This window comes from Dermacentor variabilis, chromosome 4 (assembly GCF_050947875.1).
Source record: "Dermacentor variabilis isolate Ectoservices chromosome 4, ASM5094787v1, whole genome shotgun sequence".
Lineage (NCBI taxonomy): Eukaryota > Metazoa > Arthropoda > Arachnida > Ixodida > Ixodidae > Dermacentor > Dermacentor variabilis.
In genome coordinates, this window is record NC_134571.1 from 237,036,743 (window position 1) to 237,055,877 (window position 19,135).

General features: G+C 44.7%; 2 protein-coding genes and 1 long non-coding RNA gene across 13 annotated transcripts in view; 1 reads left to right on the forward strand and 2 right to left on the reverse strand.

The window, feature by feature from the left end:
• LOC142580219 (DENN domain-containing protein 2D-like) overlaps window positions 1–19,135 on the reverse strand; it is a 674,834-nt gene that overhangs the window by 478,789 nt on the left and 176,910 nt on the right. For 9 of the 11 annotated variants that reach the window (XR_012827652.1, XM_075691126.1, XM_075691127.1 and 6 more), the window contains exon 8: window positions 13,032–13,325. The exons of the other annotated variants lie outside the window; for them this stretch is intronic. Coding sequence is in view for 8 of the 9 variants with exons in the window: in XM_075691126.1 (XP_075547241.1) it covers window positions 13,032–13,325 (294 nt within the window). In the remaining variant the exon portion in view is untranslated. The remainder of the gene's footprint in view (window positions 1–13,031; window positions 13,326–19,135) is intronic. 11 annotated transcript variants of the gene reach the window in all.
• On the forward strand, window positions 2,525–18,510 carry LOC142580220 (uncharacterized). The gene is made up of 3 exons (XR_012827653.1): window positions 2,525–2,740; window positions 3,776–3,816; window positions 16,593–18,510. It is a non-coding gene; the product is annotated as an uncharacterized LOC142580220 (long non-coding RNA).
• Window positions 11,945–12,986, reverse strand: LOC142577688 (uncharacterized). The gene has a single exon (XM_075687148.1). The coding sequence runs from the start codon at window positions 12,984–12,986 to the stop codon at window positions 12,120–12,122; it is 867 nt and encodes a 288-aa protein (XP_075543263.1). The 3' UTR covers window positions 11,945–12,119.

The following is a 19,135-nucleotide window of genomic DNA, read 5'->3' on the forward strand; positions in this document are numbered from 1 at the left end:
ACTATACATGCGTATTCCAGTGTAGGCCGTACTACTGTTTTGTACACCTTGAGCTTTACCTCGGGTGTAGCATCTTTCAACTTTCGTCTTAACAGACCGAGTTTGCGTTGAGCAGAACCACATATCTTTTCGATGTGTGCGTTCCAATTCAAATTGTGCGTGATTGTAACCCCGAGATACTTAAGCTTACTAACATGTTGAAGTGGGCTATTATTTATTCTGTAAGAAAAAAGCAACGGGGTTTTCTTGTTAGATACAGTCATGTAAGCTGATTTATCGAAATTAATTTTCATGTCCCACGTAACACACCAGTCATAAATTCTTTGCAAGCTTTCGTTCAACAACACTTGATCCTGGACATTCTTAACACGACAGTAAATAAGGCAATCATCTTGTGGCCATGATAGATGGCCTTTGGCCATCTATCATGGCTAGATAGATGGCTACTTTGGCCAGATAAAAGTTGCGACAACATTTCCTTATCCGTTGGGCCAGGGTTTGACTCAACGTCGCCACATTCTAAAAGACTCATTTTGAACGGTAGCAAAGCTCTCAAAGCGCTTTTTACGGTCGTCAGTCTACTACGCAAACGACTGTGTGGGCAACACAGCAGCAGCAGGAATCGATTATCGGATCGGATACAGTACGAGTTGTCCAAGTAACGTACCTGTGCAAACAAGAAGCGTTTAGGCAATATGCTGAAGCTGCTGCTGCTGCATTGCCCACTGTCGGGGCGCCGGAACGACGGAGCTTTTGTACTGATGAAGCTTGACATCACTGATCCGATGGCATCCCCTGTTGGAGTGGCCATGCTAGGAGCATCCACAGGAGTGCACAGAATTGCCAGATGAAGAAAGTGCGCAGGAAATTTACACCAGTCATACGCCTGGACGATAGGGCAGGACCATGACGAATTGCCGGCAACAACTGCGTGTTCAACCGGTGCAAGGCACGCCATGCCCTGGTGACGAACGGCATGACCAGCGAAGAAATCTAGGAGCTGTGCAAACAAGAAGCTTTCAGGCAACATGCTGAAGCTGCTGCTGCTGCACTGCCCACTTTTATTTCGGGCTGGGACTTTCTTTCCGCTAATAAAGCTGTAATCAACTGTTCTTGTGCTGAAGTGGAATTTCAAGCGCTTTGCAACGCCCGGCTTCTTGATGCTCGTGAACTGAAAATAAAGTATTTGCTGACGAAGATATAGCAACTTCGCCACAGTCCTCTGCCTTTGCCATGGTGTCGTGCAATATTGTTGCAAATGCAAATGTCAGCATTGTCATTTGTTGAGCGTGTTGGTAAACGGAAAGCATATTTAGCGCCAGCAAACAAGGACGGAAGGGAGACGTCTCCCTTCCGTCCTTGTTTACTGGCGCTAAATATGCTTTCTAAATGCAAATGCATTTTTTTACACCATCTAACATTTTAGTCCATCGCAAGTGTTCCCCGCTGCTTTTCCCTCCTTTAGAAGTTGATGTCAGCAGACTGCTCGTTTCCAGCCAATTCCCAGATAGCCACTAACATCCAATAGATGTAACGGATTGATCCAAACATCCAGCAAAAAATGGTATGTCATATGGACATCCTGTGCAGTTCCCTATTTTTGTGTTTATATTGTTTGTTAAAAAATTAAATTATGGGGTTTTACGTGCCAAAACCACTTTTTGATTATGAGGCACGCCGTAGTGGGGACTCCGGAAATTTTAACCACCTGGGGTTCTTTAACGTGCACCTAAATCTAAGTACACGGGTGTTTTCGCATTTCGCCCCCATCGACATGCGGCCGCCGTGGCCAGGATTCGATCCCGCGACCTCGTGCTCAGCAGCCTAACACCATAGCCACTGAGCAACCACGGCGGCTATATATAGTTTGCAAACTTACTCATGCACCAAGCTGCTAAGATCTTGTTTAAGATCTCAGTATTTATAAATAAATAAATAAATAAAAATCCTTTGCATGCACATACATCTAAGGGGTGTACAATGGCATCAAAGTTTTGGATGTATCCGTTTAGTTCGTTCATCAGACGTACAGCAGACGAAATTTCAGATGTCCATGTAACGTCCTAAAGTTTGTATTTTTCTTTTTGCAATTATTGACTTTTGTTTCTGACTTTGGAAAAGTAATTGAAAAAACAAGGTACAATACGTTTGGGAATGCACTGATTTATACACATAGTAGAAAAAACTGCATGAAAATTATATAAGGCACACCACCAATCTTCTTTAAACAGTGGCAAACTTCCCGTGTGAAAGTTGTTGCACGGCCTCCGACACTTGGACACCCCATCTCAGAGGCCATGTGCGTCGAAAGCATGCTCGAAAGCAAGGAGCTGGAAGCATGCCACAAATTTTTCACTAAAGAAAATGGTGTTTAAAGACGTCAAAAAAGTTAAATGACTTAAAGAGATGTTGCGCAGCATTATTGTCCAATTGTCAATTATTCTCACAGTCGCGTGCCTGTCATACGTCATCATAAGCGCAGGCATTGCAATGGCACAGCAAGCAAGCGTATGCAGGCATGTGTGAGCTTGTGTTCCAATGCTGGTGCTGAGCTTTCTCTATGGCTGAGCAGTGCTGCTCTATGCTGTGCTCCCTGATGGGCTGCAGAAGATAGCGCCTACCTTTCCGTTCTCACAACGAACTACTTTTAGGGTGCGGTGCTGATGTTGTGGCACTTCATTTCTTATTCTCGCCATGTCTGCACTGGTGTCCGGTCGTCAGCAGGCACATGGCTTTCAAAGTATGTTGGTGGTTTGTTTTTGCACTTGCTTCTCTTTTATGCCAGTAATGGGTGCTTAGCATGGGCAGAAGAGCTGATGCACAACGCAAACGCCCAGCGGTTTCGGTAATACCCTTTAAGGCATGTCGGTGGTGTTTCTTCTCGGAATATTATTAAACTGAGCCAATTGGTGCATAGCTAAGACTAGTTTGAACAGCTGAAATGCAACCCGAAACAAATGGTGACAGAGAAGCAGCGTTCTTGTCCCATATTTCAGTTCAGCTTCTCATACTCGTCCTGGTCTTTCTTGCACTGTATGTGCTTCTCGCGGTCCGCAAGTTCTGTGCACAATGACACGACAGTTTCAGTGGTTCTGGCACACGTTTTCGATAGTGATGCTCGATGTTATGAGGTAGTCCTCGTTCATGCATTGCTTTTGTTCTATCTTCCAGTGGAGGTCTTTTGTAATAAGGGCTGTCTGTAGAGGTACGCGATATTTTGCATGCTTTGTTGCTCCTCTGTATGTTTACATAGCTCCTGTGTGCAGTATTACGTGCTTGTATCATTTGTACGCACAAGCCATGTACTTTCACATGTTCTTGAAGAGTCTATCTTTTTGCACATTTTATAAAGCTTTGCTGTGCTCTACTGCTTGCAAGGACAAATTTTACTGTCAGTGGTACTATTTAAGCAGATGTTTTAGATCTGCCTCCATGATAAAGATGCTATAGGTGTGGATTTATACTTTGGGATTTTAACCTAATCACTGAATTTAGAGAAGCTGAAAACCGGTTACTTTAGGCATCTTAAGCTACCTTGTATGTCTTAGCCACGCATTCAGAAATGTGCCTTAACTTGAAGCCTATGCTTGATTTGGTCGAGATAAAGTCCGACGCGAACACATCCAAGGAGAGATGGTGAGTGTCTTGGGCACGTTCACACCTGTCATTATAGTGAAATTCAAGCATGGGCTTCAAGTAAGGATGAATATCTAATGCGGAGTAAGTAATAAGCGATGTGTTTGCATTGTTGTAAAGATTCTGTCCTCTTTTCCAGGTTTGGGATGCTCAAGCCAGCCAGCAAAAGTAATCTTCCAAGTATGATTCACCCTCCAGCCCCACATAGCATTGTACCGTGTGCCTTTAGAAGTGCCAACAAATTTTCTTCCTCTTTTGAAACTGATAGCGGTCTAACTTGTAGTCACAGCAATGAGTACAAAGCTAAACCTCACTATCTTCAGCGCCCAAAAATAATGTTCCCTTTGAAGTGGCAACCTTAAGATGAGCACTCACTGCAACATGTTTCGCTGGTAGTACTGCTGCAGGGGCCAATGCAATTAACCACTGCTGCTATGTTGAGCCCAGTGTATGAACACCAACCTGATAACGCTACAGAGATGTAGATGTAGCAGCTTGTCTCCAGCATCAGCTGAATCAATGCTTTGGCATTTCATGGCACCTGAATGCATTTTAAGTAGTGCTGTATGTTTTCAAAAATGTGACAAATATAGAAGCCTGTTACCTGACGTCAGGCTGAGTGTACGGAAAACAGTGAGGCGGCTCAAAAGGAAAGGGATGGTTTGATACTGCTACAAGTGGCTCAGCACTCTCAGCAGCATGGTGTGGTCCGATACCAGTGCATTTGATTGACTATACTCGCAGACAACTTTTCTTGGCTACGAAGCGAAGGCTACAGAAAGTAAGCGCGCTTCTTTCACCGCTGCTGGAAGTAATCCTGCAGTGTTGTTCACGTTTTCTTACGTGGCAAATAGAAAACAATATTCTTTTTGTTTTGTTTTTTGTTTTTTACCGCACCTAATTTGAAATGATACATGATATTCACCAGTCAGCCATTGGTATTTTATTTAAGTTTGCTTTTCCAAATTTTTCGCACACCCGGAACCGTCGCACGTTTTGCACATTAAATGCATAATGGCGCCCATGTCTTTTGGCGAGTGTTTGTCGCTTGCTGTCCCGCCAATCTACTCTTTGAGAGGCCGTGGACCATCTTCAGCAACAAAAGAGTGTTGAAGCACACGCACACACACACACACACACACACACACACACACACACACACACACACACACACACACACACACACACACACACACGCGCGTGTGCGCACATGCACGCACGCAAAGTGTTTGCAGCGTCTGCGCAGAAGCCAAGCGAATTCAAATGCACATTGAAACCCTCGGCATGTACAAAGGAGTGAGCAAGTGAGCTGACTGCTGCACTGGCTCTACCAACGCCAGCATCGGTTGCACATCAAAGTCCTAACAGATGCCATAAGGCTGGCTGTTCAGAACTTGGGACATATCGGATGTGAATAAACATTGACTCACACCGAGTTAATTGTATCTACATTTACCAAAGAGGTTGTGCGAGGTTTGCGAAACTGAAACAGGTGCCGAGCACACCCAAACTACATCGCGTACGAATACAGTCATGTGCGGAAGCTCTGCCCTCATAGCTTTCACTTCGTAGCCAAGTTGTCTGCCAGTATAGTGCATTCCAAGTGTACTGTGGCACCAGGTAACGACTAACTACAACTACACTGACATTACTTATGATCCATGAATCTACACACATATTGGCTGTAGTCTCACTCGCATGGAAATATGGTGTAGTTATCCAACATGAATAATTTATAGAGCTCACCATTTTTGTACTTATACTGCAAGCTTACTTATTCGAGGAAAACGACTTCCTCGTTATAACAGTCTTCATTTCTAAGAGTAAGATCATCATCATGATCATCATCATCAGCCTGGTTATGCCCACTGCAGGGCAAAGGCCTCTCTCATACTTCTCCAACTACCCCGGCTTTGTATTAATTGTGGCCATGTTGTCCCTGCAAACTTCTTAATCTCATCCGCCCACCTAACTTTCTGCCACCCTCTGCTACGCTTCGCTTCCCTTGGAATCCATTCCGTAACTCTTAAAGACCATCGGTTATCTTCCCTCCTCATTACGTGTCCTGCCCATGCCCCCCCATTTCTTTTTCTTGATTTCAACTAAGGTGTCACTAACTCGCATTTGTTCCCTCACCCAATCTGCTCTTTTCTTATCCCTTAACGTTACACCCATCATTCTTCTTTCCATAGCTCATTGCGTCGTCCTAAATTTAAGTAGAACCCTTTTCATAAGCCTCCAGGTTTCTGCCCCATATGTGAGTACTGGTAAGACACAGCTGGTTATACACTTTTCTCTTGAGGGATAATGGCAACTTGCTGTTCATGATCTGAGAATGCCTGCCAAACGCACCCTAGCCCATTCCTATTCTTCTGATTATTTCATTCTCATGATCCGGATCTGCGGTCACTACCTGTCCTAAGTAGATGTATTCTTTTACCCATTCCAGTGCCTCGCTACCTATCATAAACTGCTGTTTTCTTCCGAGACTGTTAAACATTACTTTAGTTTTCTACAGATTAATTTTTAGACCCACCCTTCGGCTTTGCCTCTCCAGGTCGGTGAGCATGCATTGCAGTTGGTCCCCTGAGTTACTAAGCAAGGCAATATCATCAGCGAATCGCAAGTTATAAAGGCGTTCTCCATTAACCTTTATCCCCAATTCTTCAGAAATCCAGGTCTCTGAATCCCTCCTGTAAACATGCTGTGAATAGAATTGGAGAAATCGTATCTCCCTGTCTGACACCTTTCTTTATTGGGATTTTGTTGCTTTCTTTATGGAGGACTAAGGTGGCTGTGGAGCCGCTATAGATATCTTTCAGTATTTTTACATACGGCTCGTCTACACCCTGAATCCGTAATGCCTAAATGACTGCTGCGGTTTCGACTGAATCAAACGCTTTCTCGTAATCAATGAAAGCTATATATAAGGATTGGTTATATTACGAACATTTCTCTATCACCTGATTGATAGTGTGAATATGGTCTATTGTAGAGTGGCCTTAACGGAATCCTGCCTGCTACTTTGGTTTACAGAAGTCTAAGGTGTTCCTAATTCTATTTACAGTTACCTTAGTAAATACTTTGTAGGTAACGGACAGTAAGCTGATCGATCTATAATTTTTCAAGTCTTTGGAGTCCCCTTTCTTATGGATTATGGTTATGTTAGCGTTCTTCCAAGATTCCGATACGCTCGAAGTCATGAGGCATTGTGTATACAGCGTGGAGAGTTTTTTTAGACCAATCTGCCCACCATCCTTCAACAAATCTGCTCTTGCCTGATCCTCCCCAGCTGCCTTCCCCCTTTGCATAGCTCCCAAGGCTTTCTTCACTTCTTCCAGCGTTACTTGTGGGATTCCAAATTCCTCTAGACTATTCTTTCTTCCTCTATCGTCATGGGTGCCACTGGTACTGTATAAATCTTTATGGAACTCCTCAGCCACTTGAACTATCTCATCCATATTAGTAATGATATTGCCGGCTTTGTCTCTTAACGCATAAATCTGATTCTTGCCTATTCCTAGCTTTTTCACTGCTTTTAGGTTTCCTCCGTTCCGGAGAGCATGTTCAATTCTATCCATATTATACATCCTTGTGTCAGCTGTCTTACACTTGTTGATTAACTTAGAAAGTTCTGCCAGTTCTCTTCTAGCTGTAGGGTTAGAGGCTTTCATACGTTGGCGTTTCTTGATCAGATCTTTCGTCTCCTGCGATTGCTTACTGGCATCCTGTCTAACGGAGTTACCACCGACTTCTATTGCACACTCCTTAATGATGCCAATAAGATTGTCGTTCATTGCTTCAACACTAAGGTCCTCTTCCTGAGTTAAAGCCGAATGCCTGTTTTGTAGCTTGATCCAGAATTTCTCTATTTTTCCTCTTACCGCTACCTCAGTGATCAGCTTATGTACCAGTTTCTTACGTTCCCTCCTCAAGTCTAGGCTAATTCGAGCTCTTACTATCCTGCAGCACACCTTGCCGAGCACGTCCACATCTTGTATGATGCCAGGGTTAGCGCAGAGTATAAAGTCTATTCAATTTCTAGTCTAGCCATTTGGGCTCCTCCACATTCACTTTCGGCTATCCCGCTTGCGGAAGAAGGTATTCATTATCCGCACATTATTTTGTTCTGCTAACTCTACTAATAACTCTCGCCTGCTATTCCTAGAGCCTATGCCATATTCCCCCACTGGCTTTTCTCCAGCCTGCTTCTTGCCTACCCTGGCATTGAAGTCACCCATCAGTATACTGTACTTTCTTTTTACTTTACCCATCGCCGATTCCACGTCTTCATAGAAGCTTTCGACTTCCTGGTCATCATGACTGGACGTAGGAGCGTAGTCCTGTACGATCTTCAATTTGTACCTCTTACTAAGTTTCACAACAAGACCTGCCACCCTCTCGTTAATGCTATAGAATTCCTGTATAGTACCAGCTATATCCTTATTAATCAGGAATCCGACTCCTAGTTCTCGTCTCTCCGCTAAGTCCTGGTAGCGCAGGATGTGCCCGCTTCTATTGCACTGCATATGCTTCTTTCGTCTTCCGAACTTCACTGAGCCCCTGACGGACAAGCGCCTTGTCCATCGTACTTGTTCTTCTTTTAGTCCGCGTCTTTGTAGAGCTCTTTTCTTCAATTATTATATTCCATTCTAATTCCCATTCTATAGCCCTGTAATTCCTGCAATAGCACTGCTAGACTCACCTCACTAGATAACGTTCTAGCGTTAAACATGCCAGGTTCAGACTCCAATGGCGGCCTGTCCGGAATCAGGGATCCTTAGCACCCTCTGCTGCGTCGCAGGTCTGACTGCCGCCGTGGTAAGTTGCTTCGCAGCTGCTGGGGACTGAGGGCCGGAGTTGGATTGTTGTGTTCATATAGGAGGTTGTGGCGAAGTGCTGCACCAGGGTAGCCAATCCTGCTCTGGTGAGGGAGTGCGTTACCGGTTCCGGTCACTGGGATCAGGCCACACTCCAGGCCTGTTTATGCAATTTTATCAACATGCGGATTTTGTTTTAATTTGGTGGAAAATTGCGTGTCACCGGGATTCGAACCACGGTCCTCTTGCACGCGAGGCTGATGTTCTACCTCTACGCCACCGCTGCACCTATATGTTAACAATGTGTTAAAACTATTTTTTTTTTATGCAGCAGCTGTGTTCCGAATTCTTCTCCTTTATGGAGAAGCTAATTTGGCACACTTTGCTGCAGGGTGATGCCTGCTTCTCTTATAAAATTTATCATTGTACTAACGTATTGGTGGTTTTCAGATTGTTTTTCCTATATCGCTCTTTTGGCCCTTCAGCTGTTGCTCTCCTTTATGTTTCACTGCATTGTTTCTATTTTTCTTTCTTTTGCTGATACAAGGCTAGTCGACTAGTACTTCTATGTTTTCATATGTGAATACAGCTTATGTTTTTGTTCATGAGAATTAAGACTCATCATCATCATCATCATCATCGTCGTCGTCATCGTCATTTCATCATTTATCATTCCCTTAAGGGCCCCATGTGGGGTATTACATAAGGGGGAGGCAAAACAATAATACAAACATCGAATGAATAATCATGTACAAAGCAAAAAAAAGGCAACAACTGAAAAGACACTAAAAAGAACAGGTTTTTGCATAATTAGCTGCAAATATGGGTGGTTAGTAACTCTCGAAATTTCGAAGAGTTTCGCTCCACAACAATGGATTCCGGGAGCGAGTTCCATTGTTCTATTGCAGAGGGAAGGAAGGATTTGTTAAAAGCGTTTGTAGAACCATGAAGGCGTTGGATACATAAAGAATTGAATAGACGATGTGATGAGCGAATGGGTGGAAATAAAAGTGAGGAACGAAGGTCAGGAAAGTTATAGTACAATTTATGGAATAGGCAGAGCTGCGAAATTATACGTCTTGATGCTAAAAGGGGTAGACCAATGGATAACTTTAAGTTAGTAACGCTGATAGTGTTGTCATAATTCGATAAGATAAAGCGGGAGGCACGATTTTGAGTAGCTTCTAAAGTGTCAGTTAAGTACTTTTGATGTGGATTCCAAATTGAAGACGCGTATTCTAATTTGGTACGGATGAAAATTTCATATGCTAGTTTACGAATCGACGGAGGAGACAAGGATAGGGATCTTTTAATATAGTTAAGGGATCTTGAAGCATCGGCTGTTATTTGTTGGATGTGGTTCGACCAATTTAGTTTGTTAGTGATGATAACGCCAAGGTAGAGGTAACTGTCGACCTCGGATAAATTCACAGAGCCCAAACAGTATAGAAATTTGGATGTAGAGCATTTACGCGATACATGCATTAACTTGCATTTGGAGACATTTAGTTCCATCATCCAGCTTGAGCACCACTTGTCAATAGAATTTAGGTCATTTTGCAGAATGGATTGGTCAGTGTTAGTAGTGACACGACGGTAAATAACACAGTCATCGGCGAATAGACGTATTGTGGATGATATGTCTGTTGGGAGGTCGTTAATGTATATTAGAAAAAGGAGTGGGCCGAGGACAGATCCCTGTGGTACACCGGATATTACTTTGGTAGTATCTGAACAGCGACCGCCAACACAGGTGAACTGGAGGCGATCTGTCAGGAAGCAAATGATCCATGATAGGATTAGTGGGTCGAGGTGAAGGCATGAAAGTTTGGACACTAGTCAGTGATGAGGGACGCGGTCGAAAGCCTTTGAAAAATCTAAGTAAATTACGTCAGTCTGAAATGAAGAATCTAAGTTTAGGTGGAGATCTGTGGTGAATTCAAAAAGTTGTGTTTCGCATGATAAACCTGGACGAAAGCCATGTTGTTTGCTAAAGAAAAAATAATTTCTGTCGAGGTGGGAAGCTATTTGGGAATAAATGATGTGTTCTAAAAGTTTGCAGGCAATACATGTAAGTGAGATCGGGTGATAGTTGGATGGGTCGGAGCGCTTACCAGATTTAAAAACGGGGGTTACTTTGCTTAGTTTCCAGTCTTTGGGAATAGTACCCTCGCTTATAGACTGGATAAAAATGATTTGTAATATCTGGCTAGAAAGGACGTTAGTGCCTTTTAGTATCTTCACCGGTATGTTGTCAGGTCCGGGGGAGCTAGATATGTTAAGTTTATTGATTAGGCTTGCGATTCCTTCAGCAGTTACATCAATGGGAGGCATTTCAGTGCCGCAAAATCTTGGTAAAACAGGAATGTTGGTGGAAGATTCACAAGTGAAGATGGAAGAGAAGTATGAATTGAAGACGTCAGAACGCTTTTCAACTGGAACATGGGACCCATTAGGATTAGTTATGGTAATGTTATGCGATTGATTTCTACTTGGTGCGAGTATTTTCCAAAATTTTTTCGGGTTTACACGGATGATATTGAGAAGATCCTGGTGATAAAATATTTTCTTAGAAAGCTTCAGAAGGCTGTTGTACTTGCGCAGGCAGGTGAAATACTTCTTCCATTTAGGGGCGGAACCACATTTTTTTGCCACTCTGAAAAGGCGCTTTTTCTTCTGTGCTAGTTTTTTTAGTTGGTTTGTGTACCAAGGCTTTCCCATGACACCACGAATACACACAAGGGGTACGTGCTTATTGATTAAGCTGAGTAGCTTATGCTTGTACAACAGCCAGTTTGTATCAACAGACCTTCTGAAGGCAGTTGCTTTGAGGTATTCAAAAAAAATATTCAGTTCACTGTTAATTATGGAAAAGTCAGCTTTTTTGTAGTCCCGAATTAGTTTTATTGAACGCTGTTTGACTGGAACTGGGATTTCCAAATTGAAAAGTACAATACTGTGATCACTCAGCCCATTGACACATGCTATAGACTGAATGTATTCGGGTTGGGAAGTGAGGACCAGGTCAAGGGTGTTTGAGCCACGTGTAGGTAAATTTACTGTTTGTGTAAGGTTGAAGTTTAAGGCTAAATCAAGGAAATCTTTTGACTGGCGGGATGATGCTGTTAGAGTGTCCCAGTTTATATCCGGAAAGTTAAAATCACCACAAATAATATAGTTAGCACGTAGGAATTGAGAGGATGCATCTAAAATGACAGTGTTAAGTTCGTCGATAAAGGAAGGGTCACAATCGGGTGGGCGATAACATGATATGAGAATGCACGTGCATGTGGGCATGGATATGTGCACACAAAGAATTTTGCGAGTACAACTGTTAGGGAGCTGGTAACAAGGAATGCTGTTTTTCGTGAAGACAAGAATGCCACCACCCCTTTGTTCCCTCCTATCGCGTCTGTAAACAGTGTAGGGGGAATCTGCATGTAATAGCTCAGTGCTATCTATGTCAGGGGTTAACCAAGACTCAGTGAAAATGGCCATGTCTGTGTTATTATCCTCGAGAAGGGCTTCAATGGTATCTTTTTTTGACATGCAACTGCGAACATTAGCCAGTATAACAGAAAGTATGCGATTGCGTGATGTTTCAAGAGGGTTTAGTAGCGGCTGGGAGGGAAAGGAGAGTGCTGGGCAAGCCTGAAGTGATGGCTAGGATTTAACTTGTAAAACTGAGTCTGATTGCACATCATATAAAAATTGTCTATCATTCATCTGAAGTTTATCGAAGCGTATCTTGAAAGTGGAGGCGTTGTTTTGTTTCGCATAGGCGTACAACTTTTTCCTTGCAAGCCGGACGCGCGATGAAAAATCTTCCCGGATAGAAATTGCCGTACCTTTAAGCTCTGGCCCGGCAGACAGAATACTACACTTATCTTTGTACCGCGCAAGTTTTACTATAATTGGTCGGTGTTTACCGGCCTGGAAACGGCCAAGCCTGTGTGCGCGTTCTATGTCATTTTTAGTTATGGAAATTAGAAGTTTATCTGCACACAGTGAAATAACGCGAGACTCTGATTGCTCCCAAGTTTCATCATGCGCATCCTCAACACCGAAAAAAAGTAGGTTGTCCCGGCGAAGGCGGTTTTCAGAGTCATCGCATTTCTGTACGAGGTCGTTTATTTGGGAAGTGAGTTTAATTATTTCAGTATTGTCACTAGATGCAGGTATCGAGTAATTTGATTTATCAACGTCTACAATTTTCTCAAGGGCGTCGACGCGGGTGGATAGACAGCCGACCTGGTTTTCAATGGTGGCCTGTGTAGCACGAATTAGAGCGAGCTCAGACAGAACGGTGTTCTGAGAGGTTTCTAAACGGAATAGGGCGCTAGCAATGGATTCAAGGGATACCGGAGTGGGGATGTCATTAACAGGACCGGGGTTAAGCTCAATGTCCCCAGAAAGGGCTAGTAAAAGGAAAGTGAGGTGAGCATTCACACAAAATGAACATAGCAAGTGGCACAAAACTTTCCGATTGGCATCAAATGTGTCAGAGGGGCACGACACCGCAATAAACATTCGGTCGCTAGAACGAACACATCTTGCACAAGGTAGGTAACTAACCTGCGCATACAAAGTCGGCATCATGACCATGCTCGGTGCGGTGGCGTGCCCCAAGTGGACCCAAGACGGAGGCTGCTTAAGTAGAAGTAGCGAGTCTACCACGCCGGAAGTTGCTCGCTGTGGCCAGGTGGAAAGCACGGTTTGGGTTAGAAGTGGCGGGCTTGAGGCTGAGATGGTTTCTTGGTCCGAAGGCAGGGGAAGTTGGCAGGCGATGACATTCCAGTTGCGAGTAAAAGATGAAGGGCAGGTTCCACCAAGAAAGGCAGCCGAGGTGATTGACGATAGCAGCAGCACCTGCGCATACAAAGTCGGCATCATCACCATGCTCGGTGCGGCGGCGTGCCCCAAGTGGTCCCAAGACGGAGGCTGCTTAAGTAGATGTAGCGAGTCTCCCACGCCGAAAGTTGCTCGCTGTGGCCAGGTGGAAAGCACGGTTTGGGTTAGAAGTGGCGGGCTTGAGGCTGAGATGGTTTCTTGGTCCGAAGGCAGGGGAAGTTGGCAGGCGATGACATTCCAGTTGCGAGTAAAAGATGAAGGGCAGGTTCCACCAAGAAAGGCAGCCAAGGTGATTGACGATAGCAGCAGCGCCTGCGCATACAAAGTCGGCATCATGACCATGCTCGGTGGGGTGGCGTGCCCCACAATGGTGCCATTTGTGTTTTATTTTACTGGAGAGAATGCAGCTAATACTGTGCTGTGAGAAGTGTTCCTTTGCAAGCGTTGCTTTTAATGTCTCATTTTATTTATCCTTTAGTATGTTTATGCTTAGCTGTTATGCATATGTGGTATTTTTGTATTGGTTCGTGCATTAAGTGCTCATTGTGCCTTTCAGAAACAAAGAGATGGCATTATGTTGTACTTTTACTGTTCACTTTATTTTCATGAGACAGCTGCAGTCTGCCATTGTATTTCACTGCAAATATTGTGTACATAATTACGTACTTGTCAAATGGTTGGTACCAATAAGAAGTTTCATGATAAAAATTCTGGTGGTGACAACAGAGTTTTTCTTCGCTTAGTAACAGTGGCACTTTGATTTATTGTCCCAAACAGTCCAGGACTGTCTGAGAAGCTGCGTACGCCAATAATCACTGGCTGTAGTAGCGTCTCAAGCAGTCTGGGGCAGTCTGGGACAACAAATTGAAGAGGCCCAGTGCATGCATGCATGATGAATAAAAGAAACAGCCAAGTATAGTACAAGGCACATCCAGTGGATATGTATTAGATGTTGCAGCTACAGCCATATGTAGTACAATGGATGTCCTGGGGACGTAAGTGTGGTTAATATGGATATCCATTAGATATAGTAAATATCTATTGGATGTTGTGCATATCTATTAGATGTAATAAATATATCTACAGGATGTTGTGAACGTCTATTAGATGCAATGAAGAGGGAAGATAACCAATGGTCATTAAGGGTAATGGACAGGATTCCAAGGGAAGGGAAGCGTAGCAGGTGACAGCAGAAACTTAGGTGGACGGATGAGATTAAAAAGTTGGCAGGGACAACATGGCCACAATTAGCACGTGACCGGGGTAGTTGGAGAAGTATGGGAGAGGCCTTTGCCCTGAAGTGGGCATAGCCAGGCTGATGATGATTATTAGATGTTGCATATATCCAGCCCTGACATCCACACAAAGTACTATTTACATGTTCTGGATGCATTTGCGATGATCCATAGTACTTCCATACAATGTTTTCTGGATAAATCTGGATGTCTAATGGACGTACTGAATGTCCAAGGTGTACCATATTATGCACATCTAATGGATGTATCTGGCTATCTGGGTTGTCATGTCACCTTCACTTGGCTTCATGGGGAGTGCGTTTGCAGCGTCCAGTGTGTCGACCCTACTGTCATCATTGACATGCCAACTAGTTCCATAGCCACTCATGAGCGTAGCTGGAGTGACCTGTAACCCCGTGCAAGAACCAACTTCGCCCAATGTCCTAGATAGCTTTGTCACCAACACGTTGACTATTTCCCAATGCGCCCAGCTTCTACCCTTTCTAGACAAGGTCCGTTCTTGCCACTGCCAGCATGCTTCCTTGGGCGACATGCAACTGTTTGTCATCGCATTGACACAGGCGCCAGTGTGCCACTGCGACAAAGACCATATAGTGTATCCACGACTGAGCGCTGTGTTATCGACGAAGTAGCTGACATGCTCACAGCCTTCGGATAGGCTCTGGGCACCTCCAGTTGAAAAAGACGGCTCGATTCGATTCTGAGTAAAATACCGTCGTCTAAAAAAAATAACTCGTAAAGATGTTTACCCTCTAAAGAGAATTGAGAACGCCTTTGACTGCCTACAAGGTGCAGAGTTCTTCTCTTCTATCGACTTACCGTATTTACTCGCATAATGATAGCACTTTCTTGTCAAAAAAATTTACGTAAATTCAGGGGTGCGATCATTATGCAGGTTAAATTTCCTGCGAAAAGAAAAACAAACTTTTTTTTTTCATCCCACATTTGCTGTGGGATGACAACAGGTCAACAAGCAGGCGGCTGCCGCTGAACAATGCGGGACACCAAAACAAAAATGACGGCCAGTGGAGCAAGCCAAACGCATTGAACGCGATTTTTCTTCTTGTGAGTTCATGACGCGCATTGAAACAGTTTCTTCTGTATCAGTAATGAATAATATCGCAGATATTGAAAAGTTTGCGGCAATAACGCAGCCATGTCCACTTTGAGGGGACAGAAACAGAGGTGGGTGCACTTAGCTGCCAGTGACATAGAAACACATGGCGGGCATGCTGCAGAAACTGCGGTATTTGTCATACGGCACGTTTCCACTAAGGGTAGGCAAATATCTTAGCTGTGTTACATGCGTCGGCGTATGAATAGGGTACACTGCTAACGTATCAGTGTAAACGTGGCCACTATCATTGTCACTCGCAATTTGTTGCGTGCCCACGAGTGCAGACGAGAAGAATCGAAAGGCGCCTTTTTTGTTGTTGTTCTTGACCAAAACCATTATGAAGCCTACAAATAATAAAGCCGAGGTAAGTTTGGTTGTAGTTTTTTTGTTTTTTCTTGGAAGTGCGGAAAGTGATTAAAGGAATGAAATGGAGCATCTGCTAAAGAATGTTTGGTGCATGCAGACTGCTTGGTATGTCTTCAAGAGTCGTTCGCGTGGCATTCAACAGATGGTAAGCGCGATCATGATTAGTTAGACTTGGCACACAACATATTGCTACGACAAGTTTGGGGAGCGATCATTACACGGGAAACAACAACAACAAAAAAGAATTTTGATGACAAAATTTAGGGGTACAATGATTACGCAAGTGCGAACATTATGCGAGTCAATACGGTACGCAGCGGCTATTGACAAGTCCCCATGGCACCTGACGACCAACCTAAAACGGCCTTTATAACACCACATGGCCTATACGAATATCGTACCATGCCGTTCAGGTTTTAGCAACGTCCTTGCAACATTTGAGTGTATGATGGACAACCTTTTGTGTGGTCTCAAGCGGAAAACATGCCTCTGCTGCTTAGATGATGTGATTATTTTTTCACCCTATTTTCTCACCCATCTCTGTAGGCTAGAGGAAGTGTTGGGGAAGTGCTTCATTCAGGATGTTGCATCCATCACCGCCCTTGAATCAGCTTCTATGGAGTCACTTCTACAACTACACCTGGCCACCCACTTGTGACGTTGCCATCCAAGAGTTGCGTCGTCTACTAACTTTGCCGCCGATACTGCATCACTTCAACCTTACAGCTCTGACCAACACCAGCAATGTTGGACTCAGCACTGTGCTCGCACAGCGCAAATCTGAATTGGATGAGTACGTTATTGCCTAAGCATGCCACACCCTCACCAGAGCAGAGACAAATAATTTCATTACGGAGAACGAATGTTTGGTCATAATCTGGGCACTTAGTAAATTTCGACCATACCTCTATGGCTGCCCCTTCGACATAATTACAGACCACCAAGTGCTTTGTTGGCTATCCACGTTGAAGGAACCCTCAGGCTTGTTAGCTCACTGCACCATCAGGCTTCTCACTTCAAAATGCGGGATGGCCACCTCTATCGTCAGAACTACCTCTCTGACATTCGTAAGTGGTTGCTGGTCCCACCTCACTATCTTAGTGGTGAAATATGTTCTGCCTTCCACGCTGACCTACATTGTGCACATGCAGGTGTATTCAAGACATACACCCGGCTTCGCTCCAGGTTTTATTGGCATGGCATGTACACCTTTGGGTAGTACATTCGATCGTGCCCTCAGTGCCAACACCGCAAGGCTCAGGATGTCTCTATTCCACTCCAGTCAATCCTGTGCCCTGTCAGGCCTTTCTATCACATTGGCATTGACCTGTATGGACCCCTCCTAAGCACAGTTTCCGGAGATAGTCGTTGCCATCGACCATTTGAAGTGATTCGCGGAAACAGCCGCCCTGCCTGCTGCCACAGCTCGTGATATAGCATCCTTCCTCCCGAAAAACTTCATTCTCCGTCACTGCACACCTCGCAAACTTTTGGGCGATAAAGGATGTGTGTTCCCCTCTGAACATCATGATGTTCCCAGAACATCATGCTGGTCATCACCAAGCTCGCGCAAGGACTTTAGAGACAAAATATGGCAGTCTCCACACTCCACACTATACACAGATGCCGCGCAGTACTCCCAAAAAGAAGCCATGACGGCCAGCGTTGTCGACCATAACCTTCAAGAGGTGGTCGCGATGACGGTCTGTACTGCCAGCGCCGTCGTAGCGGAGGAGACAGCCATCGCCTTGGCCATCACCTCTAGTCTGACCAACGAGTACGTAACAATTATTACTTATTACTGACTCCCAGGCAGCTTGCCGTAGCTATGCGAAAGGCAGAATATCTTCGATCGTTCACCGACTCCTCAAACAAGCCTCCCAATTCCCGGACGTTGAATTAGTATGGACTCCAGGACACGAGTCCCTCCGTGAAAATCAGCGTGCACACGCTGTGGTCCGAGCTCATGCCTCCCAGGCGCCACAAGAGAGGGATACGGCTGCATCTATGGAGCCCATACCTTTACAATACAACGCCACACTGCAGCACCACAGATGGAACAGACAATACCCACCTCCACACAAGACCCTCTTACGTGAAGACGCTGTAACACGGCGACATTTACAAACCAATACATACCCCCATTTAAGCAGACTACACGCAATACACCCTACACTATACTCATACAAATGTCCCCTTTGCAACGACTACGCCTCCCTATATCATACAACATGGGCAAGCACCCAGGTCAAGGCAGCCCCCCAAATACCCAACCCCACACCCGAGCAGTGGGAGGCCGTGCTGACTAGTTCGGACCCTCGTAACCAGCAGCAACTGGTGCGGCGGGCCCGGGAGACAGCAAGAGCCGCAGGAGCCCTGGACTAAGGGCGCCTCCTGCACAAGCAGAAAGACACCTGCTTTTCCTTTTTTTTTTTTTTTTGAGTAAATGTTCTTCCTCCTCCTCCTCCTCCTCCTCCTCTCTGAAGTCGTAAATGCTCGCCTAGCTGAATGTCATATCGTTCATCGTCGGCGTATGAATAGGGTACACTGCTAACGTATCAGTGTAAACGTGGCCACTATCATTGTCACTCGCAATTTGTTGCGTGCCCACGAGTGCAGACGAGAAGAATCGAAAGGCGCCTTTTTTGTTGTTGTTCTTGACCAAAACCCTCAGGCTACCATCGCTTACCATCCTCAAACTAATGGTCTGATGGAAAGATTTAACTGTACCCTTGACGACATCCTCTCAAAATACGTTGCCCCTGACCACACTGATTAGGACGTTATTTTGCCATTCATCACGTACGCTTACAACTCTGGAGCCCTCACAAAGTTTAATTGATCAACGCTATCGAAGCAGTGCAAAATCATGCTGCTCGCTTCATTCATTCTTCTTATTCATATGATATCAGCATGTCATCCCTTAAAAACGAATCTGGTCTGCCCACTCTTTCGTCTTGCCGCAGGATCGCCACACTATCACTTTACCACAAGTTTTATCACAGTTCTTTCAGCCAACCACCTTACATCGCTCCCGCCACGCGCACTTCCCCCCGCACAGGCCATCCACTTCAAGTCACCCAACCCTG